Below are 24577 nucleotides of genomic sequence, written 5' to 3'. Positions count from 1 at the left end.
TTACTCTCGTTCTTAATTTGTCTTGTTTTAATGCGTTCTGTCTTACATGTAGTTATGAAGGTCAAGTATTGTCTTAATCCTAATGTAATTCATGGAAAAGCGGACAGGGAGAAAGGGCAGATACCACCCCCCCCCCCCCCCACCGTTCTTTGATGATTTTTTTTCATTTGTCGGACATTTTTTGCCACGGGTACACCGCTTAATTCGTCAATCACCCTTCGTTTGAATTCCCTCTGTATTCATAAACTACCTGTTAAGATATTCATTTGGATTATATCATGTTTGTTTTTGCTCAATTTGTGGAATAAATTTGAATTGAATTCAATATACTACATTAATGATACAATTGTAGGTTTTTCTAGTTTGTAACTAGTTTGAATATGATTATGTTTGCTTTAAAACTTAAAAGAAGCAAAATAGCAAGTCCGATAACCCGATGATTTAATGTTTCTAAGTGCCTCATATTCACATATACAGTAGGAGAATACCATCCCACTCCTAGTATACAATATCTTCTATAAACTATGCACTATAGTAAATATATTGACATACCCCCTGTAGAGTTTATAAAAGATATTGTATACAAGGGGAGGGGTTGGTACTGGTCGACAGTTTATAGAGTTCGAGGAGAAGAGAAAAACGAGTCATTGGACACTCCATGCTTACAAGAGCAAAATAATTTATTTAGTTACATTTACTTGCAATAACATATCGAAGAAGTATAATGTATAGTTTCATGTCATCACATTTTATAAAAGAACAAGACAATTGTATATTAGACGAAAGTGCCGTTTTATCTAAAACATTGAGCTCAAAAACGGGTCGCAAATTTCTCTTTAGGACGTGTAATTACTCCACTAGCTCCTTAAGTGCTAAATTTAACACTTTTTTTTATTATTGAGAGGGTAAAAGAATTTAAGTGGATATCAGTTATTTCAATTGATGAAAATGCAATTCATACAATTCATTATAACGTTGACGATTTCAAACTCTTCTGTTTTATCTTCTCCGTAGATCAATGCAAGCAATAATATAATTGATTTCATTGTGACTTTTCGGATTGGTTTAGTAAAGTTATCCCTGAGGTAGCGGAGAGTGGCCCTTCATTCTTTTTTTAAAATGTCACAATATTTTGCCTAAAAAGAAAAACAAATGAGACGAACGACATCTGCTTTGAATGACGTTCTATTTTAATAATTTGGCCAGCTGATGATTTCAAAAAATTACCAAGATGACATAAGTAAAAATCGGTTCTGATCATTTTAATTAATAATAATAATAATAATAAACAGTTCTTGTATAGCGCATATCACAATTATGAATAATGTCTCTATAACTCTAGTCTATTCTACGGGAGCCCATTTCAGTGCTACCTGTGAACTAATTTTCGAGAGAAATTTACTGGAGCTGCAGGGTAATTTCTCCTAAAAATATATATAAATGGTTGCACTAACGTGCTTCCGTAATAATCCATTCCATTCACTTCTAAACATTTTCTTTCTACGCACGTTTATCCAACAACTCATATAAACAAATAAAGCGGCAGATGTGAAAAAATTCATCTTCTTTAAAAATATTGACACGTTTTGCAGCATAATGCTTCGTTTGGTATAATCTGACAACCTTTTGGTCTCTTCGTAAGGAAATAAAATATATTACCTGTTCTCTAACAAAAGTTTTACAATGCCATGCACTCTAGATTCTTGCAGCTTTAGACTTTTTCCACAACCTCTTTGGTAAAGAATATTTTTAACAGTTACAGTATCATACTTTCATAGTTATTCCATATACATATATGACAACAAACTCACACTTGCATAAATACAGAAATCAAATAAGATATGACACATTTGGTATGGTTTACAATCTGTACATCAACGAACTTATTGGGGCGTCAACACTGCCGGTATTGCTGCCCTCTACGTTTGAAGGTTTACATTTATACAAAAACAACACGAATACAAAACGACGTTTTCAGCAAATACACATCATAAAATATAAATAACAGTCAAGGCTTTATGGCAAACACTATAAGATATTATTCAGGAACCTTGTGGGGAAAAAATAACAAAACCCGTAATCGGTGCATATGCCCAATAAACCTCTGTGCGTAAAATTTGTTGAGATTACCCTCTCTCAATATTCGTGATTTAATAATAATAATGATAATAGCTGTATTTATAAAGCGCTTTTTGCCTGAGGATACAAAGCGCTGCTATTATTACCCCGGCTTTAGCTCGAGCTACCGTCACCGGCGCTCAGTGCATGCAAGGATTTAATCCTTCCGGGTACCCATTCATCTCACCTAGGTCGAGCGCAGCACAGTGCGGATAAATTTCTTGCTGAAGGAAAACACGTCATGGTTAGGATTCGAACCCACGACCCTCTGTTTGAAAGGCGAGAGTCAGAACCACTAGACCACGACGCGCCCGCAGACCACGACGCGCCCGTTGTCAGTTATTTTATTTTTTATTCGTTTCTTCAGATGTGCGAGGTTCTTTGCTAATGAGGTACATCGAAATTCATTCATTTAATCATTTTGAAAGTATTTTCTGAGCAGTGAAGAATGAAAGATAATAATGATGTCAAATTTTCTCCGCTCATGACGACAAAATAATCGACCCACTGGTTGCCCTTTAAAGGCTAATAACAGCTACTATCATGATGCAGTCAAACATTATATTACAAATACAAAAAAGCATTGACATTGTTACATGCAGTTTGATTGTTTAGTGTCTTTGTGAAATACAAGTTGTTATAATACTGGAAATGCATGCAAGCTCGTTTTAAAAGTACTGTTAATGCGCGCATTTTAGATAAACGATTCTCCCTTCTTCTTCGCTGATGGTGACGTTGATGTTGTCCATGGTCCTCGTTTCCATGACGAACGACGGATTCACGAACAAAGTAAATGTATTGAAAATACCCATCAAATGACAAAGTCCAACTGGAAGGTCTTTGTCGAAAATTGGTGAACCGGAACAGGAGTTTCGCCCGAAGCTTAGGGGCTGACGAAAAATTGCACATATGTCGTTTGTCCAGAGTCCAGGACGAAACTGCTGTTTTGATTCACCAAGTTTCGACAAAGACTTCTTGGTTGTTTTTTGTCATGAGGGGCACTTTACATTTTGACAATAATACATTTCTTTTTAGGATTTTTCTTTTTTGATCCGTCGAGCCTCGTGAAGCGAAAACTTCGTTATTGGATGGCAAGACAAGAAACGGGTCCGGGGAAATATGCGTGTTCGCGAGAAGCGAGTTTCTCTGCTTTTTATTTCACTCCTCCCGAATGAAAGGATTTCAATGCCTACAGTCGAGAGAAAGCAAACTGCTCACGAACGTATGAATTGCGACGTAGTGGTCCCTTTAAATCAACGTTCCACGAATGCTCTGTGATGAGTCTATAATGATCTGCTCATGTATCCACGGGGTAGACCGATCCTCGCGTTTTCGTGGACAACCGTATCGACACTTTCCTACTAAACCGCCGGGCGAACTCCGGCAGATTGCTGGGGCTGGAATCCGTCGGGACACCGGCAGAGACCGGTTTGTAGCTGAGAAGCGCTGCTATACAGAAGATGAGGGAGGACGATTTGAAGATGACGGTGAGGAGAAAAAAAGAGTTGGCGAATTGCTTGTTATCGTAGAGCCAGCAGGAGCGGGAGCCGTTGCAAGCTGTCTCCCACAGGAGGCAGGAGCGGTCAATAAGGAGCCCGAATACGACGGGAGCGGGAACATTGCCTGGAAGAAGAACAAAAAAAGGAAATTCGTCAGTCAGTCAAATTATATATCACTATTTCGATGGCCAAGCCGACCTAAAGACGAGTGCTTTAAAAGAAAGTTTTTTTAGTATTAAAAGGGATAACCTTCAAAATGTCAATAAAATCGGATGTAAAATATGAGAGTTATGATATTACAAATCTAACATAGTTTCACAAAACATTAATATGCATTATACATTATGTAAATTAGACGACCAATGATCCCTTACTCTATTTGCATGTCTTGTATTTCAGGTATTTGAATTGACGGCATATTTACCGAATAACAATGTCAATTTTTAATCGCCCGATAGGAATATATTACTTTGCTTTCTAGATCTATATTTGTGATTGTGTAGATTATTGTGATTCTTTGTAGAATTCATAATCAAAACTACATACAAAAATACATCGAAATATTTGATATAAATGATGATAGTATTACGTGACACCGTCATCTCGCTTGTCTGACATATAGCAACAAATATTTTGAGGAAATTGTTTGTGAATAATGCTGAAATGACTTACCCAATGCTCCATACATAACTGTTTGGACACCGAGAGCTAGGCCTCTAAGACTATGTTCAACACACCTGTTAAAAATGGATTTAAATGGATTTATATATTTTGTTCGTTTTGTCTAAAACAGGAGAATAATCATTTTAAGTATTACATTATTATATGAATAAAAAAGTATTTTGATTTATCAATGATTTATCGTCAAAAATATACTATGCAATTAAGAAAGAACAATACTTGAAAAAGAGTAAGTTAAAAATTTTTTAAGGTTTTAATGCAACAAAATCATACAATCGATCAACTGTATACATGTATATCAATAATGGTTCACCCACCATTGTTATTGGGAAAGGGAAAATCTGTCAGTATTCAAACCTCGGCTCCTCCTCTAATATGCTCCTCTTAAAATAATACGGAAGAGGTTTTTTTTAATTAGCGTACGTCCCTATTCCCCCCCCCCCCTACTCCAGAATCTGCCTTTATTCTTACCTTACTGTTGCTGCCCATGTTGGAACTATTAACATCGACGTCGAAATAAGGGCAACGAACATCAATATGTAAAATAACCATCGGTAGCCACATTTTTGTGAACAGCGTCCTCTCTCGACGGTCCCAGACACGAATGAGTCCCCGTTTGGATAAGCGGGGTTTGAAACACACGAACAATTCACGTATTTCTGTATGCGAAGAAATAAAAGGGAGGATTGACATATCGAAATATCAAAAAATCCGACATTGCATGAATCAAGTGAATACTTACGATGGAGCTCCAAAGTTAGTTAACCCCACCACAAAATGAGCATATTTAAAGTGTTCAAGTTCTGCCAAGTTTTAGATTGGCCCTATCTAATTTTGAAATCTGGTGATAAAATACTTTTGAGCACGACTTTATTATCATAACCCCATATCATCATCTCTCACAGAAGCAGGCATGTTAATTATTACAATAAATCATATTACTCATAGGCCTGCAGGTATTGAACTGTACATGAATTAAATTTCTCCTGTTCATCAGACATAAACAAAATTCTGAAAACGCTGAACTCCTCTGCTGATACTGGCCTAGTCATGATTATTTTTTTTCCAAGGTATTCTAAAACTAGTAACATCTAAATCGAATAATTCGATACAAAATTTTCACGTGAAATTAATTTTATGAAAGTATTCTCACGCAGGAATTTAGCTAATAAAACTATGTCCCATTAAAATGGTAAATATAACTATACCACGTGTTTATTCTGCTAGAAACATAACTGGCAATTCAAACAAAGAAACAAGTAAACCTGATTTAACAAAATGCACGACTTACTATTTTGCCATCCAATGTTTGCTCTTGCGCAGAGCATCCAGCGTGACAGGCCGAGTAGTATAGGATATCATCCTCTCCACAGACGGGGTCAAATGTATCTGAGCATGCGCAGGAACCGTGACATGGTGCTGAAATATTTGTGCTATTGAGGGAGCCTTGGCTGAAAGAGGAGGATTAAACAATTTTGAATTTATTAAATACATTTTAATGACTCTTTTGTTGGTACTTTTGTTGATTTCCTGGACTTTTTGTTTTAGAATTATCCCATTTTTTATTCTTAAGATTTGTGTTTAATTGACATTAAAGTTTTCGCTTTTATGATGAAAATTTAAAAAAAATATGTCTTTGTGTTTGTGTTTCCAGCTCATATTGTAGGCCGCTGTCTCACCGAGACACCCCCACCCCCAAGGACATATCGGCTACAATATTTTGTATTGGCTACAAAAGAGCACCTTCTTCATGAATCGTAGCTCGTAGGGAGATCGTAATGATATCGTAAGTTCGAGAGGGTTCGAGTCAGTTTCCGATCAGACATACTAAAGACTTGAAAATGAGACTTCCTGGATTCTTGGCAAGCATTTGGATATTAATGAAGAAGGATACATAATTACTTATCATTGTAGTGCAAGGCATATTAAAAGGGAAGACCTCGTTCCCACTGTTGTGTGATCCATTCATACGAACGCCACCACGATTCAGGGGCGGATCCAGGATTTTCCAAAGGGGGGGGAGTCACATTTTCCAAGGGATTTTAACCAAAATTTAAGGACATTTCTTTCACGAAAAAGTTTGACAAGCAAAAAAAAAAAAGGTCTTCACTTTCAAGGGGGGGGGGCACACTTCTTTTTCAAGGCAATTTTACATCTGTTAAATTGTTTTGTTGTGCCTTTCAAAGGGGGGGGGGGGCATGCACGGGCCGGCTTTGTCCCCCCCCCCCCCTAGATCCGCCAGTGCCACGATTGACCCTTCGTAACTGATCGTGAAACTCTTTGAACCATTCAATTTTTTTTACAGCGATCAACAAGATTGCCAAGACTGATCTGATACAATCTAACATGATGACTACGAGTATTCCACGAGCAACACCCTAATTTCAATCGTGGCGTGAATCATTACTCCCCTAATGGAAATGGGGGGGGGGTATTCAAATGTCTATTTCACTCACCCATTACCATAGGGAACCGTCACTCCAGCAAAAGGAATATCAGGGCAAGGGAAGAGAAATACGAACTGCGACAGGAGAGACACTACGGCACATATGACACTCAGCTTCAAAAGACCTCTGACAGATAAATTCAGTCGTTTCATCAATACTCCACTTATCAGGGAACCTACGATGCCAGCCGAGACGCTGATGATTCCTAAGAAATAGAAAATTAAGAAGAAAAAGAGATTAAATATTAATTTTGAGAGACCCTACTAAAAGTGTGTGTCCCTTTTGAAAGCGAATGTGTGGGGGTGCGAGGAGTGGTGTTTTTCCCTTCTGTCTCGCGTTCCCCTATACTCCATACATATTCCACTTTTTTTCTATCGAATAAAGTCTTCTTTGAAATAATAAAATAGTTACTTTGCCTTTAAGTTTAACCAAATATTGTTAATAAGGCATAGCTATAGTCTGGATAATCGAACTACGGTATAATTATGGTTAAGATATCGAAAAACAAAGTCATGCTGGCAAATATATAGGCCTACCTATATCATAGCTTGCGTCCCCGGACGAGATGTTGAGTTGAGATTCGAAAAACTTTGGGCCGAATGTTGTAAGGCCGGCGTAGACAAACCACTCACAGGTAGCGATCAATGACAGGAAGATGAAAGGAGGGTTTTTGAAGAGGCCTAAAAGAGCCTTGGGGAAGTCTTGAAGAACTTCGAGGTACGAACCGTCCCGGGATTCGAACTCGCAACCAGCTTGAGATTCGTTTCTCTTCTCTTGTAAAATTTTATCCATTACTGAAAGATAGAAAAACAAAAGGAAATGTGAAATTAATTTAAAGGAAAGTGGATTTAATCTTTATTTTATCGATGCTCGAAGTACTATGAACAACGTTAAGAGTTCTAGGAGCACTTCTCCTTGAATTGCAAAAAAGGATAAGACATGGGGAAAATAAAGGAAATACAAATATTGGACGATATTAACGCTCCAATACTCAAACAATATTATTTCTACATGCATTCTCTAATATCACCTTCACTCTCGCCCACGCCCCTTCCTATGTCGAATGTGTGCGAGTGTGTGTGAGGAAGTGTGTGTATGTGTGGGTGCACCCTTACGTGTGTGCGTGTGCGTAGGTGTGTGAAGAAGGGTGTGGGTGTGTGTGGAGGGAGAGGGACTGTAATCACCACTGTAATTTGGTAAAAGTTTTGATAAAAAGGGCTAAAAATAAATAGGCCTACTTGGGAAAGGAGGTCACAGAGAAAGGGGCAACCTGGTAATTCAAACTTTGAAGAATTTCCCTCGAATCACTGAGAGGAAAAGTAAACACTTTTTAAACTTCAAGACACGAAGCTTGTCAAGCAAGATAGATGATTGACCCTCTTGTAACTGACAATGTAATTTGTCATCACAACTTTTCAGATTGCCAGGATAAATCATCGAAGTTATTAGGCATTACGCTTTCACCTGCTTCGCATTTATATGATAACTCAAAAGACAAACTACCCCGGAGGTAGTTCTTGAATGCATAATGGCTGCAGATGACAACAGCACACATGAAATGACACGATACATCATGCACAAATATGTACGATAAATGTCAAACTTAATTCCTTCATGGCAAATCGAAATGTCATGTGAACAGGTTTAAAGATAGGAAAAAGAACTACTGCTGAACACGCAGAAGACAAATGACTGAATAAAAAATAAAGTAAGAAGAAAATGTAATTAGTTAGGGCCTACCCAAGCCTCATAAGCAATGATAAGCTTATGAATCTTTTTCATTTGATGTCTTTTTTTCCAAAAGTGTCTTTACGACTCGTACAGGACTTGTGGATTCAAAATCTGGAAGTTCTATGTCATATACATATTTGTGTTATTTATTTGTTTTTTCATCACCAACATTACGGGTGATAATTATTTTTTTTTTTCAATTTAAAACAATGAGAGATTATTTTCTTCCTCGCTGTCCTCCCACTGAAACTTGTTCTTTTTTATCAACAAGGAAATATTAGCAGGGGGCGGTGCTAAGGAATTTGATGGGAGGGGGTGGGCTAGGCGACCTAAAAGGGGCGACATTTTTTTTTTTTGAATAATAATTATTAAATAATAATTCTTTTCGATGGTCCCCTTTCTATTTTCTCCCGTTTTTATTTGATTTTTGCTTTTATTTCTTAATACTCTGCACTACTTAACAAATCATGGGACATTCACCCCCCCCCCCCCCGGTATCGCCGTTCCTGTATATGTGTCAATGATCCATGGAGGTAGTGACATCGTCTGGATAGGAGGACAGAATGACACCCAATACGATCTTAAAACGAATATAAAGCTAATAAAATTCAGTCTGGAGAAAATCTATATTGATAACGGCATTATCATATGGTATACATATTTTATGGACTGGGACATAAACGATTCCCAAATGTATTATAATTGAGACGTTCTTCGAAGACAATGTTTTACGCTCTCGCGCGGTTGTAAAATCAAGCGTCATGAACTCAACATAAACGGGTATCCAGACACCAATCGATTAAAAGACTTGCTAAAAACTGCGAATTTTAAACAGCGAATCTGATTGGCTCAAAGTCAGCATGTTGATCAATATGCGTATGCAACAATTATCTTAAATGGTCATTGTTATTTATTACCCTTGTCAAACAGACGCAGGGCCCTGTAACACATGGGTTGGCGATTAATCGCTAATCTGAAAGAACAATAGTTATGATTGGTTCCTAGTCAGTCTACGGAGCAAAGTTCCCATACAACGATGATCTTGATAGGTTATTTCATTTAGCGATTAATCTATTTGATACGGGGCCCAGATGATTTTAATTTAGATTATCGCGATGGTCAAAGATTGACTTTCAGAAAAATCTAAAAATATGCTGGAGACGAAGAATCGCAACAGGATAGAAGTACGGTTTCCCATGAGATTGTCCTCAGTGTGAATCACGCGGAGAGTAGTTCCAACTTTCTTTGATAAGGGCCCGATGCGAAAACTTGCACAAAACAATCGTCTTAAAGTTCGGCCCCAGGCAATCCTCCGTATTCAGGATTGATATCTTAATTTCGTTAAAAATTAACTTGATAACTTTTTCTTTTCTATAAATCATCTTAACAGGAGGCTACAACTGACCTTGTAGGACTTTATGAAAATTCATATCTAATTCGTGAGCGTATCAGTTCGTTATGTTCTGAGATGTCGTTGATGAAATTGGTGCCATTGATAACAGTTCGATTTGAGTGTGTTGGTTTCCAAGTTTTTTTTATTTAATTGTCATGATTTAACTAACCCGATTTAATTTCTCAATACAGGTGAATTCTCTTACCTGGTAGTTTCTTTGGAAAGCCAAGGTTGAGGAAAGCGAAGATGAAGATGAGCCCAGCATTGATTAAAAATCCCAACCACCAAGCTCCGACCCAGACAGGATTATCAGGGGTGATGTCCAAACTATAGAGCAAAGAGATTGTTCAAAAGTTAAAGATGGTATACAGTGATGGCAGATGAAATAACGATAGAAAAAAATAAATCAATTCATCTGGACTTGCTTTTATGAAACGGAGATCAGTTTTACGTCCGATACGGGACACTTGTCAACAATTTCCCGCCAATTCACACGAGCTCAAGAAGCCGTGAAACTATTCTCCATTTCATAAAAGTAAGTCCAGATGAATATTTTTTTCCTATCGTCCTTTGACTGTCCTCCTACACTGTAAGAAAATGTATCCTTAAAATAAAAGAAGTTCCTGCAACAGAGTCTCGAGAATACCAAAATCTTACCAGATTGCGTAATCTTACAGGAAATTGGTATTTGGTGTATGCATAGAGCTATTAACAGATAGCTCCATGGTGTATGGAATCTTACAAATTTCCTTCAATAAAACACCCTTTCCCCTTTTTAAACACACCTGTTCTGTTAAATTGCAGAAAAATTCCTGTTTTATGAATTTACAGAATGATTCTGTTATTGCTTTCAGCAAAACCCTTTTTTCCGTAAAATCACGTTTTTTTTTACAGTGTAGATGAATCAAACATACATCAGTGTAAGGGCAGACGGTTGCAGTGGTGCAATAAAAAGGTTAACGGACTGAGAGCCAGAGGGTTTGGAGTTCGCAACCCCGTGATGTGACTCCACAGACACTGATATCATTTGAAAGTGAATCTACGATTGCAGCATTACACAAATTTTAGTCCTGACCAATCTTGATATAACATCGTAATCCATGGTCGATTTTAACTGAGAAATCGCCATCATTACCATCATCACAACCACCACCGTCATCACCATCAACATCAACATCATCATCATCACTATCAATATCATCACCAACATCAATATCAGCACCGCCATCATCACCATCATCCATATACAGTGGCGTACCTAGGATTTTCCACAGGGGGGGGGGGCGAATTCGTCCGCCAAAAAATTTGACAAGTAAAAAAAAAAAAAAGGTCTGCAACCACAAATAAAGGATTTCGTACCAGAAAAAAAATTAACAAGCAAAAAAAAAAAATCATAAATAAGGTCTTCAAGAATCGTCAGGGGGGCAGGGATATGTCCCTTGCATGGGTTGTGACTCGTCAGGGGGCAGTCTGCCCCCTCTGCCCCCCCCCCCCGTAGGTACGCTAGTGTCCATATACGATGTATACCAAAATCATCATCGGAGTCAACATCACCAAGATCACCACTAATAACATTACTAACACCACAAGGACAACTGTTGTCCTTGTGGTGTTAGATTTGTTTATCGGCAATCATCAACATTACCTAGACCCATATGAAAATCCACGTGAAAATCCACGTGAAATTCAATTCACCCGCCATGCGTGCATGTCTCTTCGGAAACGTCGGTCCCCCAAAACAGGAAGGTTCCGATCCTGGAAGACATTGCATCACAAGGCGATTGTGATGGCTATGGCACTGCCGTGTTCCATTGACTTCCGGCATTGGATAACAAGATACTGACTTAAAATGATTAATTACTTGAATTACTCCCTAATTAGCTTACATTCAACTCAGGGATGTAACAGGTTTCCGTCAATACCCTACCTATCAATTAGGTCGTGAAAACAATTATGACTGGGACCATTCAAGAAGACAATAACATCCTGTGCACCGTTTTTATAAAGTCTGAGCTATGGAAAGCAAGCGACATCTAGATTAGAAGCATAATATCTGTTTTAGGTGTTTTCTGAATATTAAACTGTAATCTCCCGCATGCATCAGTGATATCCCAGTGTGCTCTTCTTCATTTTGAAAGGGACGTTCTCTATGTTTCCTATAAATATGAATAATTATGACTTTGGTGGATCCCATATAGTTGAGTTTGCTCAGATCAATAGGAAATCTTTATAAAAATGAGTCGTTGAAAATGAATGCCTTCGAATGAAGCCTCATAAAGTTCTTAGGTATACTGGCACAGTTACAAACAAATTTCCAAATAGTTGATGGATTCGATTTAATGTCCCCTTTGAGACGAAATTCCCTGATTAGCGCGTGTAACGCCGATGAAAGGTAGTGACAGACACGACTCGACAGGAAAGCAGGTATTATTATTATTATTATTATTATTACTGGGAAGGATTTGGAAATGCACACATCTTCATTTTCGGTTGAAGATGGAGCTAATGTTTGTAAACTTGCCTTGACAAAGGTGTTGTGATATCATTGTACAGGTCTGACAGCATGGCGCCGCCTATCAGGTAACCCAGAGCTGGTCCAACGGCGTTCATAGCGGTGAAGATTCCTGAGGAATGAATGACGAAGGTGATACATTAATATCCTTGTCGAAATGGAGAGAAGGGCAATGGTGTGACGGCGGGTGGTAAGGTGGTATTGGCAGTGGTGTTGCTGGTGATGGTGGTGGTGATGGTGGTAGTAGTGGTGTTGGTGGTGGTGATGGCGGTAGTGGTGGTGGTATGGGTGATAGTGGTGGTGTTGGTGACGTTAGTGGTGATGGTGGTATAAATGGTGGGTGGTGGTGTTGGAATTTATTAAAGCAAGTGAATGTGGATAATGTTTGGAATTAGGGATGACGTTGGTGGTGGTGAGGATTGCGGTGGAGGTGCTGGTGGTGGTTGTGAAAGTGGTGTAGATGACGATGCTGATGATCATGATGGTAATGGTGGTGGGGATGGTAGTTATGGTGATATTGTGTGGTTGCAGTGGTAATGGTGGTGGTGGGTGTGATGGTTATTATTGTGGTGGCAGTCATGGTGAAAATCGTGTAAATGGCGGTGTTGACTTTGATGATTATGTGGTATTTGGATGAGAATGGTGACGAGGATGTTGATGGTAATCAGGATGATTGTGATAATGATGGTGGTGGTGATGATGATGATGATGATAATGAACGCGATAGGAACCCAGTGGAGGCCAATAGATGTCAAAGCCGTGGTTACGATAAAAACAATCATGACATTACCGAAAATGATTTCAGCCATAATAAATATACAAGTGGAATGCCTCTGGCCGTCTCACCTGCATCACACGATTCAATATAGCAGCAGTGCTGATTTTGAAAACTACTATAACTCGCACAAGATGTTCAGTGATACTTGGTTACTCTTATTTCCACGTTTTATGAACTAGACCAATACACTTATAGAGATATGATGGCAATTCAACAAATACCCCCAACGTGGCCAAAGTTCTTTGACCTTACATGACCTTTGACCTGATCATGTGACCTGAAACTCGCACAGGATGTTCAGTGATACTTGATTACTATTATGTCCAAGTTTTATGAACTAGACCAACACACTTTCAAATTTATGGCTGTAATTCAACAAATACCCCCATTTGGCCAAAGTTCATTGACCCTAAATGACCTTTGACCTTGATCATGTGACCTGAAACTTGCACAGGATGTTCAGTAATACTTGATTACTATTATGTCCAAGTTTCATGAATCAGATCCATAAACATTCAAAGTTATGATGGTAATTCAACAGATACCCCCAATTCGGCCAAAGTTCATTGACCCTAAATGACCTTTGACCTTGGTCATGTGATGTGAAACTCACGCAGGATGTTCAGTGATACTTGATTAACCTTATGTATAAGTTTCATGAACTAGGTCCATATATTTTCTAAGTTATGATGACATTTCAAAAACTTAACCTTAGGTTAAGATTTTGATGTTGATTCCCCCAACATGGTCTAAGTTCATTGACCCTAAATGACCTTTGACCTTTGACCTTGGTCATGTGACATGAAACTCAGGCAGGATGTTCAGTAATACTTGATTAACCTTATGGCCAAGTTTCATGAACTAGGTCCATATACTTTCTAAGTTATGCTGTCATTTCAAAAACGTAACCTCAGGTTAAGATTTGGTGTTGACGCCGCCGCCGCCGTCGCCGTCGGAAAAGCGGCGCCTATAGTCTCACTCTGCTATGCAGGTGAGACAAAAACGAATTATAAGATGTCGAAATTTATTGAACGGTGAATCATAGTCCAATCCTTGAATAAGCCATTACCATTACATATTTTGTAAAAAAATTGCTACTTTGCTTCATGTTCAGTAGCCATAATAGCAGAAGGGTTCGCCTTACCCATATAAAGGCCGAATGTCGAAGACGGTAAACTCTCATCCATATACGTAATACCGACAGTGTAGAGGGTAGACCCGCCCCATCCATGTAACACCTGACCGATGATGAACAACCAATAGTAAAGCAGCATTGAATCGCCGGATGATGACGTCATCTCACCACAGGAGCTCCCAGATGTAGCATTCGACAAAGCTGGGCAGACATCATCCTGTAACCATGGCAACAAACGGTAAATATCACTGATTTTAATCATGCTAATGATTAATAAACATACTGTAATTCTAGATATAATTATGATCACCATGACAATATTATAATGGATGCTACTTTTCATGTGCACATCCTTGGAGGCCCGTTTTATAAAAACTTTTACAACTATAGTAAATTTGCCTATACGAAAATCTTGATTGTGATTGGCTGGTGAGCAAACGATGGTAGTTGCAATTATAGAAAATTTACAACAGTTTTAAATCTTCATGAAAACTGTCCCCTGAGTTCGTTTTATTGGCCGGTTATACCACGGAGCTCAATATGACCTTAAATAATCATGATGATATTCAATATAGATACTGAAACAAGATACTTTCACACGGTAGAGAAAAAAAGAGGAAAAGGAAATATAAGAATGGAAAATATTTCCTGAAATGAGACACTATATATGAACTAAAAACATGAGAAAATTGATCCAGGTCCAGTATCTTGTTTGTTTCCTCGAAACAATAAATTAATTTGTTTACCAAACGTATAAAGTGTGAAATATTAGTTGATTTTGAAGGTGAGTAAAAGAAAAAGGGGGGGGTTAGATGATAAGGCTATGAATGATTTATATAAAAAAAGGGAAGTATTTATGTGAACTATTCTGTAGTATGTCATTTACCCTAAAGATGTACGGCAAGTTTAACCATTTATATCAAACATGAAAAAAAACACCCACAAATGACATCAGTGTGCAACATCAGAATAAGCCTCCCTCATCGTTCTTTTGTCAAATTACTACGAGTGAAATGAAATGCAATAAGGCTAATACTTCTCACATAGAACAAAGAATTAAAACAAAGAAACAAAACACCAGCACAGTTCAAGCGCGTACAAAATGTGGTCAGAAAAACACGGACCCTGGACATACTTCATGGGCTCATTGGCACATATTTATAGCACATCGATATTATTACAGGGCATATCGTGTGCTACAACGTTACAAAAAATGTTAGGGGTCTATAATGACATCACAACACTGGTGTAATGAGGAAAAAAGATTACGGGGCACATCATGGCATAGTCATATGAGAAAATATGAAAAACAGAATATTCAACAAGTACAATCATATTTTACCGCTTTTCTTTTACTTTTGTTCTTTTCACCTTTTTTTCTTGGTCTTATAGGAGATGCTTGGGGCACAGACCCACAAGCCCCCCCCCCCCCCATTTGCATGCCAATGCCTCGCACAGTTGTGAACTTAAAAACATTAGATTAGTTTGCAGTGAACCTTTCATAAACCAAATTATGCGGCTGATAGCAGCATAATTTGGACGTAAAATCGGAGGAGGACCAGAGTTATCCGCATTATTTTGATGCTGCAATTCTCCGCATAATAGCGGCATCGGGACCAGATTTTGACTTTATGAACGCATTTCCAAATAATGCGGATAATTGCCATGTTGCGGTCACAAGGTCACCCTTTTCCAACACAACCGCATCGGGGGGGGGCGTGTGCAGTTGTCATGACGATTATCCGCCTTTTTCAAGACGGGCGCTCGTAAAAATAGTGCGGATTATTTTCGGAGTTTGTGAACGCAATTTTTATTGAATTATCCGCATTACTCTTAGGCGGCTAATTGGAGGATGGGTTTATGAAAGGGGTATTAGACGGAGCCACACATGAGACAGACAGCGCAATTGATTGGAATATAACATAAATGAGAGAACAGGAATTTGCAAAATTACAGAATGAGGTTGAGGCTGTACTCGATGGGAGCAAAAAGGGGGGGGGGTGCCCAAACGACTTCGTAAAGTCACGGGATAGGTACAAATCAACAAACAAATACCGAGTTAGATAAGGAGCTAAATATCTGTGCATATTATACGTAATGAAGGAAAGTGAACAATTTCTTCAGCTCATGTTGGAAAAAAGGCATTGGATTCGAAAAGGATTTAATTTTCACGGGGGCTTTGCAAGGACGCGAATGTCGAAATATGTCAAAGTCCAAAAACATTCGTATTTTATGCGAAAAAAGGGCGCAAAACTATACGCCTAAATGTTGGGAAGCTCCGCCAATTGTTCGCGGGGATCGCTCGGAATCGCTTTTCGTTCAGAAGACCGATGGGCGACTGTACGCGACCCCCTGCGAGCAATTAGCGAAGCGCACTTTGTGAATCACAGCTCCGTGTAAAGCAGATACCATCACGATGGCGTCGGTGTGTTGGGAGCTGAGGGAGGGGGCGCAATGACGCCCTTTGAAGTGTTTTGGGCAAGAAAACAAGTTAAAAAGGTATTCATATATTATTTCAAGTACTGCGCAAATCATTTTTTACGAACTTTTCTAAATGAAGTGGTGCTCACCCAAGCGGAAAGATATTTCAACAGTTATACTGTCATTTGCCAAGGTACCAATATTTAAATGTGGAAAAAGCTTCAGTATTATTTCTAAGTGTTAACTTCTTTTAATACGCACTGTGTATATGCGTGTACGGGTGTGTGTGTCTTAGACTTTTGTTATCGATATTCATAAAATCCTAATATACTCCTATGTTTTATTATCGGCATTGGTATTCTTAATATACTTCAATTTTTAAATAACCTATCTGATTTTATTATGAACATTAAACGACTCCAAATCCCAAATATAGATCGCGATCCACAATGCATTTGCCAATAACAGTACAGCCTCGTAAATTTCATGTAATATAAATTCTACAAGGACATTCAATAAAAATTTACTCAAGTTACAAAACATGGACAGAAGTAAAAAAGAAAAAAAAATGTTACAGAAATACAGATGTGAATGACCTTATTAGATTACAAAGTAAAAACCCTGTTTGAAATTTGTAAACAACGCTATTACAGTAGTTGTTTAACAGTTTAAACATGGCTAGTAAAACAAAAAATAAGCAACCATGCTTAATTTGGTGATTGAATATTAGTGTGTAACATTTTAAACACTTGTTTAAACTGTTAAATGACTACTATATAAAAGTTCATATAACATGTATAAGCGGCGTTGTATAAAAACAGCGCTTTTACCGTTAGTATAATTGCGGACGCTTAGACTTATCGTGAGCATATGAAATAGATTATTCGTAGGGTATAAATCGTCTCTTACTCTCTTCTCCAACACGATACTTTCGGTAAGTAATTCAAGGAACATGGACGAAAAGATTAAAGAGAGAGGGGGTGTGTACAAGGAAAGAGTGGGATGATAGAAGCAAGGATATCATCTCCTTGGTAGAAGCCAAAAATGTGTTATAAATATTTACCTGGGAAGGGAGAACAGGCAGAAACCATGCTATATGATGGGTATTTATAAAAATATTTGTTTTACATGGCAACCTTTTTGTGATATATTAGATTAGTCCCTTTTCTTAATTGGATAGATTTTCTTATAACCCTATCATAATTGTTTTTACAAATCATCAGTGGCGTACCTAGGATTTCTACAGGGGGGGGCAAATTCGTCCGCCAAAAAAATTGACAAGAAAAAAAAAAAGGTCTTCAACCACAAATAAAGGATTTCGTACCAGAAAAAAAATTGACAAGCAAAAAAAAAAAAAAAAAAAACTTCCAAGACTCGTCAGGGGGGGGGGCAGGGATATGTCCCTTGCATGGGTTGTGACTCGTCAGGGGGCAGTCTGCCCCCCCCCCCCGTAGGTACGCTAGTGCAGATCATAAGGACTTGAATTCAGATGCATTTTCAAAGACAGCACTATCAATCTTTAAGATGATAAAGAGCTAGTTGGTGATCGTGCCTATAGCTTACGAACAGCTTCATAGCCCCCTTCCCCCTCCCCCGGAGTTAGTCTTTCACAATTATTGCAAAGGTGGAAGATTGAGAGAAGAAAATAAGAATAAACAACTAAACAAAATGCCTGGGTAGAGGTACGCAATGTGCACCAACGTGCCCCCCCCCCCCCCCACACACACACACCCGTCCAGAGGCGTCGCCAATGATTGTTGATGGACAAAGGAAAGGGCCCGTTTTAGAAAGTATTACGATCAAACTCAACTTGATTATCAGCCAATCAAAATCACATGTTAGGGACTTGCGCTTCATATTAATTAGTGCGTTCGAACGCACATCTTTTTTTTTGCAACGGGCCCCTGGAAAATAAGGAGTTTTTGCAACCAATAAACGGACGATTTCTGGAACGTAGAAAATTTGTTGTCAAAGCAACCAGTCATCGAAAATCGGTGACAGCAGTGTCGTCCGTTACTTTGGACAACGCTCAGAATTTTATGAAGATAAGCTGTCACTATACACCAATTTTCGACGAAGACCTCTCAGCTTTTCGTTGTGATTTGGCGGGCATTTTCAATAGATTAACTACGTTGTAGCATCCGTTCCCGTTGCAACTGCTAAAACCCGCTACTAATTCAGCGGAGAACAGATGTCTCGCCTAATGTCTGTTCACCTTAAGGGGGAAGATCACCCTGACATTAAGTTGGTTTTAACAAGAGCAGAAAATATGAAAAAAAATATTGTAGAAGGTTTGATGAAAATTCATCAAAGAATAAAGGAGCTATGATTTTTTAAAGGTTTTTATGTGACGTCACAGACGAGAAGCTCCTCCATACGTCGTGTGATATGAATTCCCCAAATTGTCATTTTCAAAAAAAATGAATAAAATAAAACTTATAGTGATTTTATTTGTGGGGTGGATATATTATCTTCAGACGAATCATTTCATACGCTCTTACGAGAAGAACATTATTTTTTATTTATCACGTTTCATTAGAAAATTGAAATTTATGGGATTTACAATCAATACATGAATATTTTATGGAAGAGCAGCTCGCATGACATTGCAATAATAGCTTCAAAACTGCATAAATCTCATATTCTTTGATTAATTTCCATCAAACCTTAACTAATATTTCAAGTGTTTTTAAACTTAATCATTTAAAGGACAAGTCCACCCTAACAAAATGTTGATTTGAATAAAAAGGAAAAAAAAATCGAACAAGCATAACACTGAACATTTTAATCAAAATCAGATGTAAAATAAGAAAGTTATGATATTTTAAAGTTTCGCTTAATTTCACAAAACAGAAATATGAACATCCTGGTCAATATGCAAATGAGAAGATTGATGACGTCATCCACTATTTATTTTGTATTTTATTATATGAAATACGAAATATTCAAATTTTCTCCTCATTGTCAATGAAACAACGATTAATTCCTCCCTGAACATGTGGAATTAGCATTGTTTGATAATACATGGTTCAGTCAAATTGGTCCTTATTATCGAATCTGTAAAAAGTGAAATATTGTATAATTCAAACAATAAAAAAAAGTGAGTGAGGGACATCATCGTCTGTCTCATTTGCATGTCACTGAGTTGTGCATATCACTGTTCTGTGAAAACTAAGCGAAATTATTTTACATCCGACTTTGATGAAATTTTCAGCGTTATGCTAGTTTGATTTTTCTCTATTTATTCATATCAACATTTTTCTGGGGTGGACTTGACCTTTAAGTTTTCTGCTACTATTAAAACCAACTTATTGTCGGAGTGAACTTCCGAAGCATATGCATGTATTCCAGAGACTTATTTCAATTTCAATTTATCAACATCGATATTATAGGCATATAACTGTCTGTCTTATTTCCTTTTCAATACAATGGAAATATGTATAATGGAGGTGTCCAAAAGGAGAAAGATCCTGCCAATTTATTGCCCGGAAACAGGCCAAAGCACAAACAAATCACAAGCATGACAAGCGTTACTTCAAAAATGAAAAAGATGAATTATTTCCAGCTGCCTCGAGGGAAATGATATAACTTTGGAAATCTCGAATCAGGAACCTGTATTAATATCATGGTTCCAGTTTTATAACCTTTGTTTTGATCTGTTTTGATACGGCATTTGTTTTTTTTTGTAAATGATATCTTCGGTACACTGGTACAAATTTGTGAATATTTTTAAAACTTAGGATATAACTGTATAAACGCTTTTTATCAGATAATAACGTAAGGAACGGGGAAATCAAAAGAAAATGATCCCCCCCCCCCCCCAACAAGCTAGAAAAGACTTTCAAAAACACATGGGCAACAAGACGCCTTAAATACTTCACACATGACATGCATGATGGTGAGGATGACGTTGTCATTTACCTGTTACCTAATTAGCTAATTTGTTTTACGAAAGATCAAACACATTAATAAATGCACTCAATCTTAGAAATCAGCTTAGAAATCAGCTTAGAAATCAATGGCTAAGTTTTTTTTTTATGTTGCGGGGTCAAGGTTTCATAATGTAAATTCGTGATATAAAATTTGAAACTAGAATCGGGATATCTTAATGACAGCGTAATGGAGGACAATCAAGCAATATTGTATAGTTTATGTGATTCAAGAAAGCGAAGAGAGTGAAAATCAAATACCACTTCTATCATTGAAGCGCTCAAACAGCGGTCAGTGGGTACATAATACGCGTAGCACTTGTTCGGACACTTCGGAGCTCGGACAGTATCTAAATTTGAGTAATCTTGCTTTGGCCTTTAGCAGTTGTGATCACGATGTGATGCTAAGATCGAGGTGCCACCATCTCATGCTGAACGCATGATTTCGTCGTGGACCTGTAAGTTCATGGTTCGAGTCCTTTGGAAGGGATTGTATCTTTAGTATCACCCCAACCCAGATGGAGAAGATGGGAAGAGCCAAAATGAATACATTTCATGGCGGTTTTTCGTAAAAGTCAAGCCACAAGGATATTATATCACAGTTCGTCGAGGGGGAGGGGGGGGGGTGGGTGAAATCCCGGGTGAAATCAAAGAATACTGTATATGCACAGGATATGTAGATAGATTATGATTAATCGCGATAAATAATTCATGCGTTTTGAGAAATATGGACACGTGAATGGAACCTCACATGTATCTGAAAACTTTGAACACCCTGGATACACAATAAGTTTGTCGGAAATGTAGGCCCCTACTTAATTAATAACCAAGATTATGACGATTGATATGAATGTAATAGCTATCGGTGAAACACACAAAACTCAACTAATGACAGATGAAACGAATTTAAGACATTTCATGCAGCAAATAGTATGCTTTACTAAAGAGACGAAATAGTTCAAGGATTGTAAGTTGAATAGTGCGGTAAGGTGAATTAAACAGGAAACCTTACATAATAATTACATTTACTTTAGCGGGGGTGTGTTTTCTCTCTCCTTTATACTTATTGACGGCTGTGATTGATGTACACGGTGAATCTTTGAGCTGGCGCCCCCCCCCCCCCCCCCGAGGGAATACTGCAATAATAATGAAATAAGTAACACAATAATTAACAAGAAAGGTAGACCTCTGTTAACAAATTGTACGTACTTTTAACTTAATCATGTTAATTAAGAATCAGATTTCTTTGAACAATTTGCTAATTTGATGGTTTGATGTGTTAAATCAATCGCAGCATCAATTAATTATCAAGAATGTTAAGCCCCTTTCACAATTGACGTACGACCTGTTTACGACCGCCTGCAACAGTTTTTTCTTGTTGTTGCACGATCGATCTCTTGGTGTCTTGCGAGCACTCGCAGTGGTTGTAGACGAACGCACGAATTTGAGGTGGTCGGAGGTGGTCGTGACTGGTCGCATCTAAATTTGAACATGTTCAAAATCCAAACGCGATCAAATACGATTGATTTACTCGCATCAGGTCGTACCATCGGTCGGGCGATCATCGTGTGAGTGTTGTTCAACGTTGTACGACTTGGTGCGAGAGGTGACACAACTACGTATAGTCGTATTTAGTCGACTGGAGGTCGTACAACACTTGCACATGCGCTAGATACCTACAGAGACCAGTCTTGCGACTGGTTGCGATAATATAAGACTGTTGCAAGACCGATCGAAATTACGGCTTACAACATTCCACCACCGTTGCATTCGCATGTATGCGACCGTACAGCCCCTTTCACAATTGACATCCGACCAGTTTACGACCGCCTGCAACAGTTTTTTCCTGCTGTTGCACGATCGATCTCTTGGTGACTTGCGAGCACTCGCAGTCGTTGTAGACGGTCGCACGAACTCAAGGTGGTCGTGACTGGTCACATCTGAACTTTGAACATGTTCAAAATCCGAACGCGATCAAATACGACCGATTCACTCGCATCAGCTCGTATCCGGGGTCGTACCATCGGTCGGGCGATCATCGTGGGAGTGTTGTTCAATGCTGCACGACTTGGTGCGACAGGTGGCACAACTAAGTAGTCGCATTTACTCGACTGGAGGTCGTACAACACTTGCACATGTGCTAGCGACCTACATGTACAGAGACCTGTCTTGCGACTGGGTGCGATAATATGATGGGCCATAAGACTGTTGCAAGACCGATCGCAACGGCTTACAACATTGCACTACCGTTGTGTGCGACCGTTCCCCTCGCAATCCCTCGTGCAACACTCGCATGTGATCGCACGAGCACAATAGGATCATAAGCGACTTACTCGTGCAACGGGTTTTACTGGTTGTTTTTGTTGTACGACAGCTGTTGCAACTGTGAAAGCCTCTGTGCGATATTATGAGATGACTGGCGATTGATGCCTGTTGCAGCCTGTCGCACGACCAAAAGGTCGCAAGTGGTCGTACGTCAATTGTGAAAGGGGCTTTACATGCTCCGATCGATCGCTAATTCTAAAAAATGGTGCACTGAGGACCTATACCTATAAGAATCGGCCACTAACATGTATGCCTAATCTCACCTCTGAGAACTGTACGATCATGGACCTATACTTTAGCCTATTGTCGAGTGCTTCCCGAGAGAAGCGAGGGATTTCCTAATTCGCGAAGCGAATAAGGCCTGGCGAGCGCTTCGCTATATCCCTCGCTTCGCTCGAGAAGCAGCCGCCAGGGCCTCGACCAAGAGGCTAGATCATGGTACGATGGAAAGTACTCTGACTAGAAGAAATTGAACTTACAAGAAGAAAGGGGTCAGAGGAAAGCGGGGGAATTAAAAGATAAGGGAATAAAATTTGAATTATCTTAAAAGGCAATTCGTGATGACTGTGTTTCCATGATGCCAGAAATGACAGGTGAATTTATTCGACAACTGTCAGTCTATTATGGTCTGTATTCGGTTAGGATAATCTAATTAGAAAATGACAATTAAAAGTCTATATCAGGGTTACTTGAATTGAAAGGATGAAAGAAGGTTTGTATAGTCATAGTAGTACGAGAACACAAAAAGGAGGGAAAGAGGTAGACTTGGAGAGGAGGGGGGAAGAAGGAGGAGAAACAATAGGAAAAGGAAAGTAAAAAGAAGGAGAAGAAGAAGGAGAAGAAGACGAAGAAGAAGAAGGAGAAAACTAGTAATTGGCAATTAGTGAAATGCTAATTTTATCGAGTAAATTAAGATAGTTGCCTTATTCACAGAGGACACTAACCAAATGAACGCCATTCATTTGGACTGCAACGAAGTCTGATTATAATTTTTTTTCTTCAAAACATATGAGAAAAGATTCTTCTCAGATTGATCAATAATTGAGTAATACCTCGGTCACATGTTGCTCTCCGAGGGCCTTATGGCGATTAGAAAACAGTCGTTTTACTTATTTTCATTCAAACCACCTATATGTAGCTGGTACAAAAAAAATTCATAACGGCTGTTTTCGACTCGCCGTATGGCGCCGTATATAGAGCAAATGCGACTGAGGTAGGCCTATTATTCAGATATAGGAATATGGATTATTCTCAGTTTGAGTTACTATTGTCGTTTTAGCCTTCAGGAATAAAAAAGGAACCCTCAAGTGCGTTTTATTTTCTTTCAGGTAACTTCTGGGATTGAACTATCGAACTGTAAGACCGGAAGATAACATGCATTCACGTCGCTTCTGGGTAGCCCGATTTAAGGCCAGGGCAGGATGCCAGGCACTAATTGAAGGTTGTCTCTTTAGATAAGTTAATGTTTTAGATATCGATTAATTACTGAAGGTTTTGGCAAAACTTTCTCAATGTGCTTTGCAAGATAATGCTCACATGTTCCAACACCTGAGCAAAACCGAAAAATCCTTCCATGTAAATCAAACGGACCGTCCACCAAATAAATAT

The 24577-nt window shown here is 38.5% G+C and overlaps 1 protein-coding gene across 1 annotated transcript; it reads right to left on the bottom strand.

The window, feature by feature from the left end:
- Nucleotides 1–662: 662 nt before the first annotated feature.
- LOC129267370 (solute carrier organic anion transporter family member 4A1-like) lies at nt 663–14508 on the bottom strand. The gene is made up of 9 exons (XM_064103257.1): nt 14304–14508; nt 12391–12493; nt 10075–10196; nt 7282–7539; nt 6755–6950; nt 5590–5749; nt 4770–4957; nt 4290–4354; nt 663–3741 (listed from the first exon to the last, which is right to left on the bottom strand). Exons 1-9 carry the CDS (start codon nt 14455–14457, stop codon nt 3416–3418), a joined length of 1572 nt encoding a protein of 523 aa, XP_063959327.1. The 5' UTR covers nt 14458–14508; the 3' UTR covers nt 663–3415.
- Nucleotides 14509–24577: the final 10069 nt, after the last annotated feature.

This window comes from Lytechinus pictus, chromosome 1, assembly GCF_037042905.1.
Source record: "Lytechinus pictus isolate F3 Inbred chromosome 1, Lp3.0, whole genome shotgun sequence".
NCBI lineage: Eukaryota > Metazoa > Echinodermata > Echinoidea > Temnopleuroida > Toxopneustidae > Lytechinus > Lytechinus pictus.
The sequence above is the reverse complement of the archived record's forward strand: the minus strand, read 5'-3'. Positions and strand labels throughout refer to the sequence as shown.

Coding starts and splice junctions, on each gene's coding strand:
- LOC129267370 (XM_064103257.1), bottom strand. CDS start 14,457: ATGACGTCATCATCCGGCGATTCAATGCTGCTTTACTATTGGTTGTTC. Junction 7,540..10,074: donor CTTTCCAAAGAAACTACCAG/GTAAGAGAATTC, acceptor TCTATCTTTCAG/TAATGGATAAAATTTTACAA. Junction 4,355..4,769: donor ACATGGGCAGCAACAGTAAG/GTAAGAATAAAG, acceptor CATTTTTAACAG/GTGTGTTGAACATAGTCTTA.